The sequence below is a fragment of the Symphodus melops genome (genome assembly GCF_947650265.1).
Source record: "Symphodus melops genome assembly, chromosome: 18".
NCBI classification, from domain to species: Eukaryota; Metazoa; Chordata; class Actinopteri; order Labriformes; family Labridae; genus Symphodus; species Symphodus melops.
This window is the reverse complement of record NC_136708.1, coordinates 2,982,298-2,999,374: the sequence shown is the minus strand read 5'-3', so window position 1 is coordinate 2,999,374 and position 17,077 is coordinate 2,982,298. Positions and strand designations below refer to the sequence as shown.

Below are 17,077 nucleotides of genomic sequence, written 5' to 3'. Positions count from 1 at the left end.
CTCACACTCTGGGCGCTGTCATGTTGAATCGTGTTCGGCAGCATGAGGGCTTGTACAGCCGAGTATCTCCCTGATATGCGTTTGTGCTTTGTGAGGAATCGTGAACTGTGTAACCTTCACTAATGGCTCTCCAGCAGTCTGAGGTTTTCAAGCTTACAGTGAATGTGTCGCCTGTGTGAGTCCTAACAACACACTTCTCTTCACCGAACTTGTCAGCCTCTGACGTTTACTCCACAGGGTTCCCAAGGAAAAGTTTGAAGGATTACTTTGCTTTTTTTCTCTCTCGATGCCTGAGCCTGATTTTGGTGCATTGTTGGCAGCAGAAAGCAACCTCTATCTGAGACATGATCCGTGTGGTAAATCAGGGCAAGGATGCACCATTAAGCCCAATGTTGTCATTATTGTAACATGAGCATTCGAAATTAACATTTCCCAAAAAAATCTGGGAAATTTTTTTCTTCTTTACAACAAATAAGCAGAAATCATCCCGAAATCATCTGGATCATTCTGCAGCTTCTTTCCTCGCGCTTGTCTCGTTTTCATGAGGACGGACCTACCATTGTTATTTTTTTGTTTAAGGGGGTGAAAGAACCACAGAATGATCTTCACTGCTTCATCGCTCTGCATGAGCTAAGTGGCATCTCCTCTCATACTGCAAATACTCGTTTTTAAATTAATAGAAAAATATGAAGATGATACTTGATCGAGTAAATGTGTCCGTTAAATTGAATTTCCCTCGGGATCAATAAAGTATCTATCTATCTCTCTATCTAACCTCCAGGTACAAATAAAGTCAATTGAACCTGAGATTGAGGAATAAAGGAGCTTCCCTCTCATATACAATCTGTTTCCTGTTTTTTTCTTTTGAAGCGATGTCCGTCCCTCCTCCCCTGCTCTCTGAGCGTCTCTCACCAGTAGCTGTTCTTGGTCTTCTTGGGCATGCGTGTCAGCGGAGGCTCCAGGCAGCCCAGGTGGTAGTACAGCTTGCAGGTGTCACACAGCACCAGCAGGTGTTGGTCCTGGTTTTTCTTACAGATGCCACAGCTGCAAGAGAACGTGGAGTTAAGTTGTTAAACGTCTGACCTCGCATCATTCACTGGACAGAACGTGCTCGCAACCCATCCTGACAGCAGATCGTTCTCCAAACACACGTAACCGCAAGAGGATAACGGACCAATCAGAAGGCCGTCTCCCCCCCCCAGCATGTGATAACATTCAAAAGGACTGCGCGCTCTCTCAGGACGCTGCTCGGTTTTACCTGTAGAGGATGGCGGGCAGGCTGGAGGACTTCCCCGGGCTGCCTCCCTCCTTCTTGCTGGGCTTCCTCTCTTTGGGAGCTTTCAGAACAGCGGGAGTGTTCAGTTTCTGCCACAGAAATAAGAACGCAGAGTGACACCTCTTCTCTGAACAGTCAGTGACACATTTTAAGAAAGCTGATCCCGAGGTGTATCGATGGTCTTCATCTTAAATCAGCACTTCATGGTTGGGCTGATAGTTACTCATCAACATGTGGAGCAGATGTGCACTGTTTTATACTTTTTCTGACATCTCTATCTTTCAGTATGGAAGCTGCACGTTGTTTCATACCGACACAGACTTCACTGGAGGAGTGGGATCTTTTATGTTGTGAGACAATCAGAATCATTTGTTGATCCTATCCGCAGTAAAACGAGCACTTTGATCCAGGGACTTTCTGAACGTTTCGCACCAAGTCGTCATATTTATTGACTCCTGTAATATTCTGCACAGTGAGACGAGCATGATGTGTCTCTGTCAGTGAGAGTGAACTTTCCTTCATATGAGCCGAGTGTGAGAGCTGAAGCAGCAGGCTGCTCTGGCTCCATTAGAGTTAATGTTACAGACAGGTGACACTTTACTGGACGCCCGCTCTTTGTTGGCTGTGAGTTTAGACAGTTGGCTTAATCAGAGCTGTAAAAGTTCACTCACAGCAGAGGAGCGACGAGAGGCGAGAAGGAACCTGTTGTATGTGGCAGGTGAAGAAGGAGCAGCAGACAGCCGGTCTACTCTCGCCTCCATCTGAGGCGCGTCACTGCCACACGGGTTAATTAGAAAACTTATCTGGTCGGGAGCGAGTCTGTCACTAAACAGACAAGGTTTTTCCCGCAGGAAGTTCTAATCTGGGCGCGCTCGCTCTGCCTGCAGCGGGCGAGGGAGCGTCCCCGCAGGGAGGCCTGATAGATGGAGGGACGGGGTGAGCGGAGCACAAAGGGGGCTGCAGGGGCTATCTCCTCAACCTGGACCGGAGACCGCCTGCGTCCCACCACCGGGACGCGTCTCCACTGCTGATATGGAGCAGTTTCAACAGCGTTAACGTGCTTTATCAGATAGATGAAGAAGTTTAGATAGAGGAGAGAGTTAGTCGACACACAGGCTGTCTGCTTTCCGTCCTCTGGGGAAACATTACAGAGCAGGAGCACAACACGCTGGGAGCATTTCCATCACGCTCAATACAGTAAAAATAATGAAGAGGTGACTTAAAGCTCCTGCATAACTCTGACCAGCAGTTCAAGCTGTGAGCTTCAGCTGTAAGACTAATCCACTCATGCTGCCATCTTCGGGCCCTAAAGCCGCTTCTATCTAAAGCTCTCTGATCTAATATCAGATTGTGGGATGCTAAAATCTCTCCACTGCCTCCTGAGGATTCACGAGGCTGGCAGCCACTCTCAGCAAAGTCTGAACACGACCAATCAGAGGTGTCGTTGAGCGCCAGCTTGATTTGGTCTCAGTATCAGTGGCTGTATTCGCCCTCGCCTAAATTTTATGTTTTGGCTCTGAGAAATTTGATTAAGCTCTCTTTTCTGCCGTTTTAATAAAATTGATAAAATCATTATATCCCTATTAGAGCTTTATCTGCAGGCCGATATCAGCATAACCAGTGACGAGCGGTATCGGCTACCGATATGGCTGCACATCACAGATATGTGCTGATATTACTAGATTTATTATTCACCAATCAAATTTCATTTTATTTTTCTGTTTAACACGAGCAGTTCTCTTTCACCAGCAGAGGGCGCTGTATAGATCACAACAAGCAGCTCAGTGACCATCTTGTCTTCATTATAAATCTTCTCCAGATAACTGCAAATAAATGAGTGTATATCTTTATTGATCTCTGCAGATCAGAGACAGATCAAAGACAGATAACGGACGATATATTCGATTTCTCCTCTTCCTAATATCAATATCGGTAGAGGTCAAAGTTTTTACAGAGGACAGATTTTTAATCTGTCAGGACCCTGTAACTTAGTAACATCTATTAAATCACATCTAGACTTTTGTAATGCTTTTATTGCCATGATGAATTTATGAATTATTATGCAGCTCTCAATCTGTTCCGTTTGTAAACGAATCCTCTTCATTTAATGGCGGCCTTCAAAGCTGCGTTAAGCATCGTTTCCACACAGAGGTCCGCTATGGATCAGAACAGTTTGGTTGGGTAAAGCCTGATCCTGTTTGCCGTTTTCCACAGCCAACCGTGGCGTGCACTATTTGGTACGGATGCAGATAGCCGCGTCAGCTACGTAATGGCGTCACATGATAGCAGCTAACCGCTAACAGCTACCACGTTAATAAATTTAACAAAGGAGAAAAACGTGACACAAACAAAACCAACGATGGAAGACATCCAGCCGTTCATCTAATCTGTCACTGTCATGTGACTTTCTTGTCTCTTAATGCCGCTGTCGTACGGGACCGATCAATCGACTGCAGCGTTTAGCTCCTCCTTTTAGGGTTGGATTGATCGACTTGGCACCCCAACAGAAGGATACAAAAATTTGGACAGTACAGGTCGGTAATTTGAGAATCCTTCCCGGCTTTCGTCTATGGAAACGCCACAATATGCACGCCATACCGAGACGTACCACTAGGTGGAAACGGGTTAGTTCTCACTGCTTCAGATGTTTGGACCACGTTTTATCTCCTCGCTGATCTGTTGGGTTTTTTTGTCGCTCGTCACTTAACACCCTGTTATCATATCTCTCACCTCGTAGCTACCGAGGCACTCTGCCCTTTCTTTGACGCTGCTTGAAAATGTCCTGCGTGTTTTCTTGTCAAGTGGCCAGCCGTGCTAAACTTCCAAGGAGCGCGGGGAACAAGAAGCAGCGACTGTGTACTGGAAGAGGGATGAGGGTCCCGGCTGGGGACATCAATAATTTCTGCAAATGCAGGCAGGCGGGATGACAAATAGGAGATGAAAACGTGGCAGATAGATGACACAAAAGCATGCGGCGCTGTGACTGATGTTGCTACTTAAAGCGTGCGTGTTCATAATTAGGTGATTTATGGCGGTCATTGCAGATTCGCTGCCAGTTTCCTTCTAGTCCCTGTCCATTCTGCCGCCTCGCCACCACATTAATATCATTCGACCATTTGTCTACACGGCTCGGGCTCTTCAACGAGCACACTTTTAAAAGACTTTTTATGGATTACGACGGTACTTTTAAACATAAATCCAGAAAAGAAGTGACTGCACGGTGCAGACAACACAAAACATATCTCCTCCGTTTGGCTGAAAAGTGAAGGTAGAGGGTCAGAGTTCGACACTTCCTCTTACCTGGGATGTCCGTGAAGGAGAAACTTGACAATAAAGCCTGACAGTAAACAGACAGCGGGTTTTTTTGTGGGTGCATGTTTGATGTTTTGTTTTCACTCCTTCGGGGAGAAAGTTGACTGTTGACCTTGAAAACAGCAGTTTTATAAAGAAGAATAAAACCTGAAGGTCAACTTTCAACTCTATCCTCCACGATGATCATCATCAGTGGATCTGTTGATACCAAACATCAGGAGACTAAATGAAGAGTCTTCTGATGTTCTCACTTCTGGAGACACTTTAATCAACTAGAAGGTTTTTTTAAAGACTGCCTTTCCCGCAGAGCTGCATTCCTGTCGACATTATTGAGCAAATGGACTCTTCTAACTAGCTAACTCTAGCTGGGGATCGAACCCTGAGCCGCAGCTCCCGCCTCTGTTTTACACCATACATACAGGTGGAAAAAATAAAATAAACCAGGAGCAAAGAAAAGACATAAAGGAGAACAATCTCAGATAAGATCAAGTAATCTGATCTTGTTTTTATGTCTGATGAACTAAATCCTTTATTTTATTTATTATTTAACCTGTCTACCTTATTGGCTATGTCACTGTAACAATATGACGCGATATGAAGAGGACACTCGGGTACACAGATTGATTGTGTTTGTGAGCCCTCTGCTGGGATCAGGATCAGTCAGACTTTTTTGGATGAGTTGGATCAAAACAATGTTAGAACAGCTGTGAGAAACTTTCAGTTTGTGTGAATTTTCGGTGCTCACGGTGGAATGAAGTCGAGCACTAAGAATGAATCTTTAAAATGATGGATCTGGATCAGGTTGATCCAGTCCTGTTCTCTTCAGAACCAGAACAAAATGGATCATTGTGTTGAACAGAAGAGATATTTAACGTTTCATCAAATGATAATTCAAAGGCATGTTGAGTGTTGAGAGAGACGAGTGGACTGATGCTGCTGTTCTATCGTGACCAGCTTGTTCTCTTCCTGCAAACAAACGGAAAGATTTCAGTCTATTTCTGGAGACTGCACTTCACATTCATTAAATAAACCATCAGCTGCAGAGAAACCCTTTAGCAATTGGTTGCCATGGAGACGAGAGGAGAGATGCAGCTTTACTCCCCGGCTGTCAGGTCCGACTTCACAGCCGATGACGGCTCCATCGGTTAGCGTAAAAAGGAAGGCAGCAGGGTCGGAGCTGCTGAGGGCCAATCTACGAAAACTCTCAAACATGAACCAGCGCAACCAAAGACAGTACCTGACCCAGGATGCCCCCCATCAGAGTCCACATGGCCTGGCCTTCGCTGCGCAGCTCCCCGTTCACATTGAGCAGCTCCTCCAGAGTCTCACAGAGCTGCAGGAGGAGAGAGGACACAACATGAGGACACTGACAAAGTACCCCCACAGGCCTGTGAGATAAATACACCTAAACCAGGGTCTGGATGAATGCTCGATGCTGATTGGCTTAAAGTGTGGGAAACTCAGAATAAAGTCCTAGTGAAAGGTTTGGATATTGTTCTCGGACTTGAAATCCGTCTTGGTCAAAAGACCGGTCTCAAGTCAACTCTTTAAAGGTCTCGGTCTCAGACTGCATTTTAAATCAAGACCAGTCAAGTCATTCCTGTGATTAGAAGAAAAAAACATCTCTTTCTAAAAGCACACTGTAGCCATCAGACACGTGCATGCATAACCTGACACCCAGCATCCACAGAAAAATGACAGAAATCAAAGTGTGTCGTCCCAAACTGCAGAAGAGACGTGTGCAAACTCTCCCTACACATCTGATTTAGATCCTTCCCCATGACTCAAACTTCTCCTTTTTGTTTTTTTTGCATCATCAAACCAGATCTCTGACCCCGAGCGCTGCTGTTGAGCTGAAGTGAAGCGCTCTCATCTCGAGGGTGTTCTGATGCTGAGAAGAGAAAAATCTCATCCTGAAGAGAGATTCCCAGCCACGTCTTCATCTTTGTTTATTTCATTACTGACAGGACTACGGACCTTTTCATGTGACCGCGTTTGTGACGTCTTTATTCTCCTGTAGTTATTGTCTATATGACACAGTGTATGTGATTGAATGTTTTGCATAATTGTGAAAAATTGCTGTAGACCTCTGGAAGAATCGCTCCTCGCTATCGGGAAGCAAACGGGGATCCAAAATAAACAGAAAAACTTCAATTCAAACTTTAACAAACTTTAATTCATTCATAATTAGATTTTTATTCCTGAGTTAAGGTCAAACCTTCTCGGTGTGACGGTCTAAGTAAGTGACACGCCCCCCGGCACTCAAGAGGAGGATTTTTCAGTGATATTTATGGTCTTGTTTTTTTTTCTGTTTTTTTTTGGGGACTTTTTGTGCCTTTGTTGGAGAGCTAGGAGAGTGGATAAAGATGGAAACCAGAGAGAGAGAGAGAGAGAGTGGGGACTGACAGGCCAGAAAGGAGCCACATGTTGGAGTCGAACCCAGACCAACACTGACCACTGCGCCACCAGCGCCCCTCTTGGTCTGGTCTCGCCTGGTCTCTGGTACCTTTCTGTGTCGGTCAGTGTTTTCTCCTCCTGAATATGAGAGGTTTTCAGGAGCGAGTGTGACAGACTGAACACACGAGGGAGAGCAGCAGCCTGATGAGAGAACCTCTGCATGTTGACTGCACTGTGACTTCTCAATGTCAACACAGCAAGGAAACCGTCTAAAGGGTTTTCATATGTTTCAGTCGAACAGAGGCTTTCAATGACATCACCCCACCGACAGTTTCTTCAAGGCCAAAGCCGCGCAAGAGCGACTCGAAGCGTGCAATTAGCAACACACACTCCATTAATAACGCTTAACACACACGGCGGAACACTGAACGCAACATTAACTCTCCTGACTTTTCCCGTGCCGCCGTGTTCCCGTCGTCGTGGTGACAGATGGAGCAGCAGCCTCTCAACAGAGGTCACACAGAGGAAGACGCTCGGTTCTTCTCACAGAGCCCGGTGTGGAAGAATCCAGCTCGGAGACGGCGTTTTTTAAAGAGACGATTTGAAACTAAGTCAAACTAATTACTCGCTGCTGTGTCTGTTGTTGCTTCCTCCGTTTCCTCGCGGGCCTCCGTCTCGACAAACAGACATGCCAGCTGTCAGCAGTGAGATTAGAATCTTAATTTTTGATAAAAGCTCTGCTGCTTGAGTCGGAGTGGGTTTTTTTATCCTACCAAATAACAACACTTTGTTTTCTTCTGTCTGCTGATAAGCTCTGCACAGTTGCAAATTGCAGTTAAAATAAAGAAAGAGATGGAAGTTATTTCCAGTAATTTCCCAACGTCTGTGTTTTAAATTTAAATTAAATAACCACAAGGGGCCGGTAGTCTGCTGCTTAGTGCAGCAGGGATAGTTGTCCAAGCGTGCAGCCGAGGTTCGAAACTGACCGCTGGCTCCCGACTCCATCCACCGTCCTTTCTCTAAAATAAAGACATGAAAGGCCCAAAAATAAAGCTGGGTGATGTCACCCATCAGGGGGCGCTGGAGGCTCATCAGCAGCAGCCACCATGTTGGAAATCCTGTCTCAGCCTAACTTTCAGTCAACCTACCGACAGGCTGAGATCTGGAGCTCAGGCGGGTTTTAAGCTTCCTCCGACCTGTCAATCATCTCAGCTACTCATACTCTAAGTATGGATAACATATTGTTTTCAAAATCAAAAATGAACCTCTGTCCACTGTGTGCGTCAGTGATGACAAGAACTAATCAGATAGTATATACATACATATACAGTTTTGTCAGACTGTAAACATGTTTATATTTGCTGTAATGCTCATCGTGTGAATGTGACTTCCTGTGTTCCTGCAGTAAGCCTCTAGTGGACACTTGATGAACTGCAGGATTGATCACTTCCACATTGGCTTCATTTCTCACACATAGGGCTGGGGATTGTTATTTTTATAGATACTGATATTCTCATCAAAACTCCTTAAAGATGGCTTCAGTGACATCACAGTCAACCTTTCTATTAATTAGGACAAAATATTGACGAGTAGGAAGTTAAAAAGTTCATTATTCCATCTGTATGATCTGTTGCTGGAGACACGATGCAAATATTACATTTGGTTTAATTACACAATCAGAAAACGCCTAAAGTCAATGGTTTCATTTTTTCTTCATCTGTTAACATTTTTTTTTTTTAAATATGAGCATCTTAATTTATTCAAAATAATCGTAGTAAAGTTTGCACGGATTGGTTGGAGCTGTCCACCTGAAGCCGAGATGCCTCATCGCTCTGCACGCTCACCTTGTTGTACTCCACGTGCAGTTTTTCTTGCTCGCTCTCCAGCTTGTCTTTCAGGCTCTTCTGCTCCGAGATGTTGTCCTGGATCTGGATCATTCGCATGTTCCGCTCTGAATATCAATGGGACAAAAATCAATAGCACGATCGCAATCTATACACAGGAAGAAAAAAAGGCACATGAGAGGGTGTACTGATGGCAGATAGGCGCTCGGCCGCAGGCTGATGAAGAGTGCTCTCAAGGTTAGCGACATCCGGCGTCTGGCATCACGAGCATTTATTTGAGGAGAGAGACAAGACTCACTTTACTTCACCCTCCTGTCCAACAGTTATAGAGAAACACCAAGGATATAAATACTAAACGCCCTTTAGTTTGTTGACTTTATCAGTCAGATAAAACATTTAAAAAAAAACAGAGACAGGAAGCTGAAACTGTTTAATTATCTCTGAGCTCTGTACTTTTTCTTCGGGGAGATCAAAGAAGGAATATAGTTCTTCTGGTGTTTTGAAAATCTTTAAACGTAAAACAACAGTAAGCAGATACAAAAGAATAGTATTAATAACTCACTGCTAATGCTCACATACTGTGTGTGCCGCAGTCTGTCAGCCTGTTTTTGACGCAGCAAAGCGATCGAATAAATTAACCTCATAAAGACAAAGTTACATTTTCTCTTTATTCCCGCGTGATCCTGTAGTTCTCCTGTGATGTGTGTACAGCGCTCCCTCTCCAGAAACTGAGCCAGTGAGGCAGGGCGAACGCAGCCACAAGGAGCAAAACCATGGCGCTAACGGAGAGCAGCGCACGAGGACAACAAGGCCGTAAATCTTTCACACAGAGAAGTGTCAGCGGCGGTGCTGAGAGTAAATAAAAGGGGTTTCCTCACCCAGGTAGTAGTTGACAAAGTCTGCAGTGAGGGCGGGCTGTTTGTGTTTCCTGCGTCCGTCCATGCTGGCGTTGGCGTCAGATGTGTCTACGGGGAAAATGTCGGTGCTGATGCCCATAAGCTCCGCCTTCCTCATCAGCTTCCTGATGGCTGAGGCACTGGATGTCAGCGGTCGCGGCAGCTTCTCGCGGGGCACCCAGGCCTGAGGCCGAGTGTTTCTGGACAGCTCTGCTTTGGCTCTGTACTGCTGCAGGCGCGTGGTGATCCGGGCCTGCAGGTGGAACACACGCACACACGTACACACACACACGTACACACACGTACACACACGTACACGTACACACACACACACACACACACACACACACACACACACACACACACACACACACACACACACACACACACACACACACACACACACACACACACACACACACACACACACACACACACACACACACACACACACACACACACACACACACACACACACACACACACACACACACACGATGTTACACGCTCTGATTGCTCTCCACATCAACAACAGGTAACAAGGATTTGTATGTTTGTTGATTCATGGAGACAGTCTGAATTGATAACGATGAGCACAGTCAACAATCTGAGCCCGTCAGTGAGACAAACAAGAACTTGAAGTGGACGTTTTGTTTTCTCACCAGCAGTGGCCTCTTGTACTGTCAGGTGATAAACATGGTAAGTGTTGAACACGTGAATGAGCGAACCTGACCTGAGCTTCAGGAGTCAGCTGCTTCTCTCTCTCCTGCAGAGAGACCTTACAATAAGACTGCAAGGCCAGATAATTCTTCCTCTTCCACTTCCTGTCGAAGCGGTCTGCATGCTGCTTGCAGTACGCAAAGAAAGGATCGGCAATATCCTAAGGGAACAAAAACACAAGCATGGAATTAACAGGAGCCAGTCCCAAACCCGCCTCCTCGCCGTGTGCAGGAATCATTGAAGCTAATCAGTCAGCTGATCATCATCAGCATGTTAGATTTTAATTAAAGAATTTTACTGCAGTTTAGTGGATTCGGTGGTTTGCAGTGAGTTGCACTTGTCTGGATATTTGAATTGTGCAGAAATAGATGTTTAGTGCATACATGAACCATCCCAGCAGAAGAGGAGAATTTATATTAACCCTTAAAGGTCTGAAACAGGAACGGTTCACCAATACCTGATACAAAGTGTAAAGATGTTTAAATTTCATCTGCAGCGCATGTGAAGTCATTTCCTCAAGTGATAGGACGTATTTTCATGGATTCATCCATCTTCATAAATTTGTGGATGTATCTTTTAATTGTGTCAACCATGTGTTTAGGTTTGTGAAGCTGACGCAGATATAGAAACCCACACCTTCCATCAAGTGAGCGTCTCATGCATCCTACGATGTGCTCACAACGTGATCAACTTAAATCAGAATAAACAAACCCCTCCCACCTCCCATGGCTGACACTGTCACCCGCGTGTCATCATCACTGCTTACAGTACAAGTTGTCTCACAGTTTTTATTTTAGATTCATTGAAAAGCTTTTTTTGTTTTCATAGATGTTTTTTCTGGGATAGTTTTGTTCACTGACTTTCTGCAGCAACATCCATTGATCAACACTTTGAATAACTCACACAAACATGTTTCCCTAAAGTAAAAGAATTATACTTTTCAACATATGTCAGTCACGTTCAGATCTAAACAAAGATGATGAAACTTCTGATTGGCTGTGACAGACTTCTCTTTTGGCCCCGTGGTTATGTTGTGCACGCCGTAAACGCAGGTTACAGTTGTCATGGTAGCGGCCGTGGGTTTGAATCTGACCTTTGCACCCAATCTCTACTCCCAACATTTCCTTTCCTTTAGCCGTTTCATCTAATCAAAGAACTTCAAACAAAGAAAACCAGGAAAATATTTCCCCTTCAAACATCAAATAAAAAATAAAACACATTTCCTCTTTAGTCTCTTTATTTGTGTATGTTGAGATTTAAAGCCTTTTCACTTGTTTATTCATTTACAATTCTTTCTTTGCTCACCTCCTCTGCAGCAGCCTCGGACAGAAGCCCCTCCCTCTGTGCACATGTGACGTGGAAATATGAGCGACACATTCCTGCGTCACAGCTGATGCACACACCGGTCCGGGCGAAGCGGGTGTCCTCGCAGAAACTGCACTCCTGAAGAAAACAACAGCAGAGTGTCATCAAACATCACAACATCCTTCAGCTTTCACATGTGCAGTTTCCCACTGAACGACAGTATAAAGCTAATATTAGGTTTGTATTTATATCAAATGGGTTTTTTTTCCTTTTAAAATAATTTCGTTTTTTGCAACTAACTCTCTCTCCTTTGATTTCTAAGCTGCTCACTCTCTCTCACACATGCAGCAATTTTACGAATAAATAAATAAAATTAAACAGGTAGTAAATGTACTTGGGCCGCAGGTCTGTTTAATGATGTGTGTTTATCAAATTACACTCTGGACACTATTTTGTTGGCATAAAGCTTCAGGACTAAACTTGGAAGTTTGTCAAGATAATAAAATGAGACTAAAATGTAAAGTAAAAAGCTACCCTGGATGTTTAGGAGGGGCGCAAGTTCAGTTGCATTTTAAAGAATGTGAGCACCGAGCGTTAAAATGACAACTGTGAGGAAAATAGGAAAGACGTGTGCTGTGCAGGCGTACGCCGGAGCCCTGAGACTGTGATCCTTACAATGCAGACATTACTGTCAATAGTATTTATGTCAGGGCCTTCCTTCACTGAACCCGTCTCTGAGACCTGAGGAGCATGTCGGGTCAGAGTGCAGAGCTCTGAGTGGAGCAGAAAGCAGTGAAGGACGTGTTTAAAAACTAAAAAACACACGAGTGCAACCAAAGAAACACTGGGACGCAGAGTCTTTGCTGTTTCACTGAGTCTACTTCTCCTCCTTCTCATGAGCTTTTCTTTTTTTTTTTCCAACAGCTTCAGCTTTAAAAAACACCCAATATCAGACTTTCAACTTGTCAAACACATTTTCAGAATCAGAGCACACTTCATCAATATTTCTAAACCTTCCATCATCCGTTCAGTGGAGTTCATGGATTTAAAATCTGAAACCAGGAAATGGATGTACAACAAAAAGAAGCTGGTTGTAAATAATAGACAGCATTTTCAAGCCCAGCACAGTTTAGCAGATGGCTGTTCCGTCATGAGCCCGGGTCTGCTGAAGATTTCTGCCAGTTAAAAGGAAGTTTTTTCTTGCCACGCTATGACGGATTAAGCTGGGCTCTTGTAATATAGCCATCAGTAAGGTCCTTTACCTGCTTTTTGTAAACATAATGAGCATGGTCTTGTTACCTGCTCTTTCGTTAATGTTAACAGACAAACAGTAAGGTCCTTTACCTGCTTTTGTAAAGTGTCTCGAGATAACGCCTGTTATGAATTGACGCTATATAAATAAAGATTGATTGATTGATTGATTGATTGAAGTGTTGCTACATGTGTAATACTTCATTAGATATACGTACATTGAGGAAGTGCAGTAAAAACTAAACATCTAAGAAGCGTGTTCTGTCTGCAGAATGTTAAACACGACTGTAAATCATAAACATGAGAGAGCTCTCCTATCTGCAGCACAATGTTTAGGACTTCATACCTTGGCTCCGTATTTTGAATAATTCATCTCGGTGAGCGTCACCGGTCGCAGTTTATCGATGTCTCCAAACGCTACACCAGGAACGTAAAGTGCACAAACCACGTGCACCCATCTGAAAACACAGAGGCAGGAAAGTCAGGTTGTTGTGTTGAAGAGACGAAACAGGAAGAGGACCATCGAGAGAACTGAGTTTTTAACAAGGTGACGTTTTCCATGTATTGATTTCTGCTCACTCGCATCACAAGGATGAAACTCTGCGGCTGTGAGTAAATAATGCATTAAGTGCTGAGTATTACTGCAGACAATGAGCCACTTAATATTATCAAAGCGGCTGCAGTGAGTCACTCAGACGCTTCAAAAAGGGGAATGGATTCATAGATTTGTGTAGGCCCAGACTCCAGCTACAGTCTGCTGTGACACAATTTCAAATGCGGACTTTAGGGAAGAGAATCCAAAGTCCAATATAAAGATATCCATCTCTAGCAAGCAACAGCTTCACAGTTTAATTTGCTGTGTTTTTCATGCTCTAGTGAAGTAGTAAATTCGGGTGCAGCCTGGCTGAGGAGCACTATCAGCGATAACGTGGCTGAAGTCTCCACGCTTCACATAACACACTCTTTTCTCTCACTCCTTTTCTTCCTCTATCTCTTCTCCTCCCTCACTCCTCTGCCACTTCTCTCTCTCTCCTCCTTAATCCAACTTCCCCTTCGTGCCACTGCTGAATATATGAGCGATTTTCAGATTCTTCCCATGCCGCCTTCAGCGTTTCAGCCAGCTGAGGTCATTAACTAAAGCGTCATTTGTTTCTCAACACGTTCCACTCGCTGCCTCTGGTAAATGGCGGCTGACCGGCGGGGTCAGTGTGCGACTGTGTCCCACCTCCCGGCGTCCGTCTCTTTGAAGATGCCGTCTTGGTTGGGGCACAGCTCACAGCTGGGAGTCACGCCGTTCTTGCAGGCGTCGCAGAACCAGGGCTCCGTGGAGTTCTCAGAGGCGGAGCTCATGATGGAGTCGCTCTCGCCGTCCACGCCGTAACATCCTGGAAACACGTAGAGAAGAAAATACCTTTTACAATGCTGCTGTTCTTTATTAGACTGGATATCTACAGTATGGGTGGACAGGAAATGCAAAGAAAAGAGAGTAAGGGATGACGTGTATCAAAAGGTCGTGGTCTTGACCTATCAGAGCGTCCTTTAAGTTCAGTCTTTTCAGTTAAGAGGACGAGTATGTGCAGAGTGAATGAAAAACACAGTGATGTCAAATACACTTTTCCACTTTCATTTTCTCCAGGTCTCAAACATTTCACTTTTTATCTGAAGTTAAAAGAAGAAACTTTTGGATGCAGTGGAGGTCTGTTTGGTGACACCTCCGCTTCACTCCTGTCAGGAATCAGAAAGCACCATGAAGTGCAAGCAGCGGACAAAGCTGCAGCCGCCTGTGTCCTTCACTGTTGTGTTAGCTAATGCTAACGTTAGCCCACTTATAACAACTCATAGCTTCTCAAAGCAGATAAAATGGACACAAAATGACAGAAAGACGCTCAAATAATCAGTGAGTATGTTCTTCTTCTTCTTTCTAGAAGCTTTTATACACAAGGAGCCGTCCGTCCCGTCCATGTAAACACAGCTCTAACAACAACAACAACAACACAGCCAGCAGGACTACAGCTTCTCCCTCACTGTAGAGTCATGATTTATTTAGGTGTAACATGTCGCACATTCTGCTTTTAAGGTCAAAAATACTGAATAGATCAAACGAGGGATTTCACACTTGAAGCAGAGCTGGTGAGTCTTTGTAAAAAAAAAAAAAAAACACCCTTTTCCTTTTGTTTGAGAAAGGAAGGCAGCAACAGGAGTCATTAAGGATGGTCAGAAGATGTTGCTTGGGAAGCCTCTCCAGCCAATTTGTCGGAGCTCAGAGAAAAGTGAGGCTGAGTGGAGGATGGAGGATGACTGTGCACAGCATGATGACCTGTAGCACGGCGCTTTAAAAAGTCAAGCTGAGGACAGAGCTGCCTCACCTGAGGAAATGGGAGGGAGATGTGTCTTCCTTGTCTTAGTCCAAGAACATAAAGAAACAACGGCAAACCCAAAAGGCTGTTGCCTCTGAACTCTATTTTGGATCTTGTAAATATTAAAGATTCCATTCGATCTCCTTGAATAAAAAAACATTTGAGTTAAAGTGCTTTTAATGAAGTTTAATGTCATTAGGGATCAAGACTGCTCTGTGTTATTTTTAAAGTATTTATCATTTTCTCACTTTCATGTTTCATCCAATGACAACGTTGCTGCTCTGAATAAGCGTTGTGTCGGTGATCTTGAGTCTCACCAGTGGCACACACAGACCTTTAGATCCTGGAGGATTCTGCAGCACACGCGTTGGTACAGCGGCTGTACTCCACAACACACTCACTTCAGATGACATTATTAGCAGCAATTGAGTTGCCAAGCAACAAAGTGTTGCTTTGAATGTGGTACGTGGTCAACGCGCTGACAAAGCTGCAGCTGCTGCCTGTTTTGACATCTTTTCTGTCTGATTTGTTGCTTTCATTTATTCTTTTATTTTTTAGTTTGGAGTCGTTTCTTGTGAAATACATTGAAGTTGGTTTGAATTCTAAACATGATCAACAGTTTTTTTATGTCTTCACTGTCGAGATTGGACAGCAGGTAGAGTTGGATAGACAGAGTGGGGATCTACTACATGTTCTGTACACAGGGCGTGTGCACTAACCACTAGGCCAGAGGCGCCCACCGATCAACACGCCAAAGTTGACTTAACAACCATTAAACTCATCAATGTTTGGAAATCTCATTGATGGCAGCTACAGTCGGACTAAAGAACAAAAATCATGCAGAACCGTGACACACAGAACACACACAGTTTGTCCTGTGTGCAGCTGGTTGATCGGAGTGGAAATGTAACCGTGTAGTTTCGGGATCATACAGAAGAAGAAGTAGAAGGTTTGACCTGAAGCTCTCAATCTGCTGTGACACTGCAGCACTGCGAATTGAACATTTGATAAAAAACGGAAACAGGAAGAAGCTAAGCGAAAGAATTTCAGTGTTGTCCTTTTAATTTTCTGAGGTTGCCTAAACAATTACTTGGCTGATGTGGTTTCTATGGCAGCTATTACACCAGGCAGACGTGCTCTTCACTACCAATGAGGGCAGCAATCAGTGCTCTGCCTCCGCTGTGGAGATAAGGCTCTAACTCCTAATTCACTCCACCAGCCTTCAGGCTTTCTGAGCAATAGGAAAGACTCGCAAATCGAAAGCTCGATGTTCTGCATGCCCGTCACTGCCAGCCACACTCGGGAGTCGTGCAGCTGGTGGAAAACAAACGCCGGGGCAGACAGAGTTGTTTATTGCATTGTCCTTTTCTGATTGAGATGTCACAGTGAATCTCTAATTCTGAACTCTGCTCTGTCTCAGTTGGAGGGGAGCATCTTCAGTTTTTACAGGCCATTTGGGTTTCTTCTTGAGATCCAACTCAAACGCAGGTCACACCAATCAAGCTGCTGATTACTCCTCTGGGGCAATTAAGACGCAGCTGGAATTAACCCTGACCTTCCAAAACCAAGAACATCTGATTCACTAACTACCCGGGAACTGGGCAAAACTACTTCCATTATCATCCCCACCATGAGACAGGAGGCTAAGTCCTGCTAGCTCCAATAAAGCTCCACTCAACTTTATTTTTAGAGCAAAGGTATTACTGGAATACCTTTGGC

At 44.4% G+C, this 17,077-nt stretch overlaps 1 protein-coding gene across 5 annotated transcripts in view; it reads right to left on the bottom strand.

Annotated features, from left to right (window-relative positions):
- The window catches only part of phf14 (PHD finger protein 14), a 68,043-nt gene that overhangs the window by 40,174 nt on the left and 10,792 nt on the right, over positions 1 to 17,077 (bottom strand). For all 5 annotated transcript variants that reach the window (XM_079367900.1, XM_079367898.1, XM_079367899.1 and 2 more), the window contains exons 5-13: positions 14,227 to 14,386; positions 13,348 to 13,459; positions 11,751 to 11,888; positions 10,459 to 10,605; positions 9,708 to 9,978; positions 8,830 to 8,936; positions 5,826 to 5,921; positions 1,259 to 1,365; positions 913 to 1,044 (exon numbers count right to left, since the gene is read on the bottom strand). In XM_079367900.1, the coding sequence (XP_079224026.1) occupies positions 913 to 1,044; positions 1,259 to 1,365; positions 5,826 to 5,921; positions 8,830 to 8,936; positions 9,708 to 9,978; positions 10,459 to 10,605; positions 11,751 to 11,888; positions 13,348 to 13,459; positions 14,227 to 14,386 (1,270 nt within the window). The remainder of the gene's footprint in view (positions 1 to 912; positions 1,045 to 1,258; positions 1,366 to 5,825; positions 5,922 to 8,829; positions 8,937 to 9,707; positions 9,979 to 10,458; positions 10,606 to 11,750; positions 11,889 to 13,347; positions 13,460 to 14,226; positions 14,387 to 17,077) is intronic.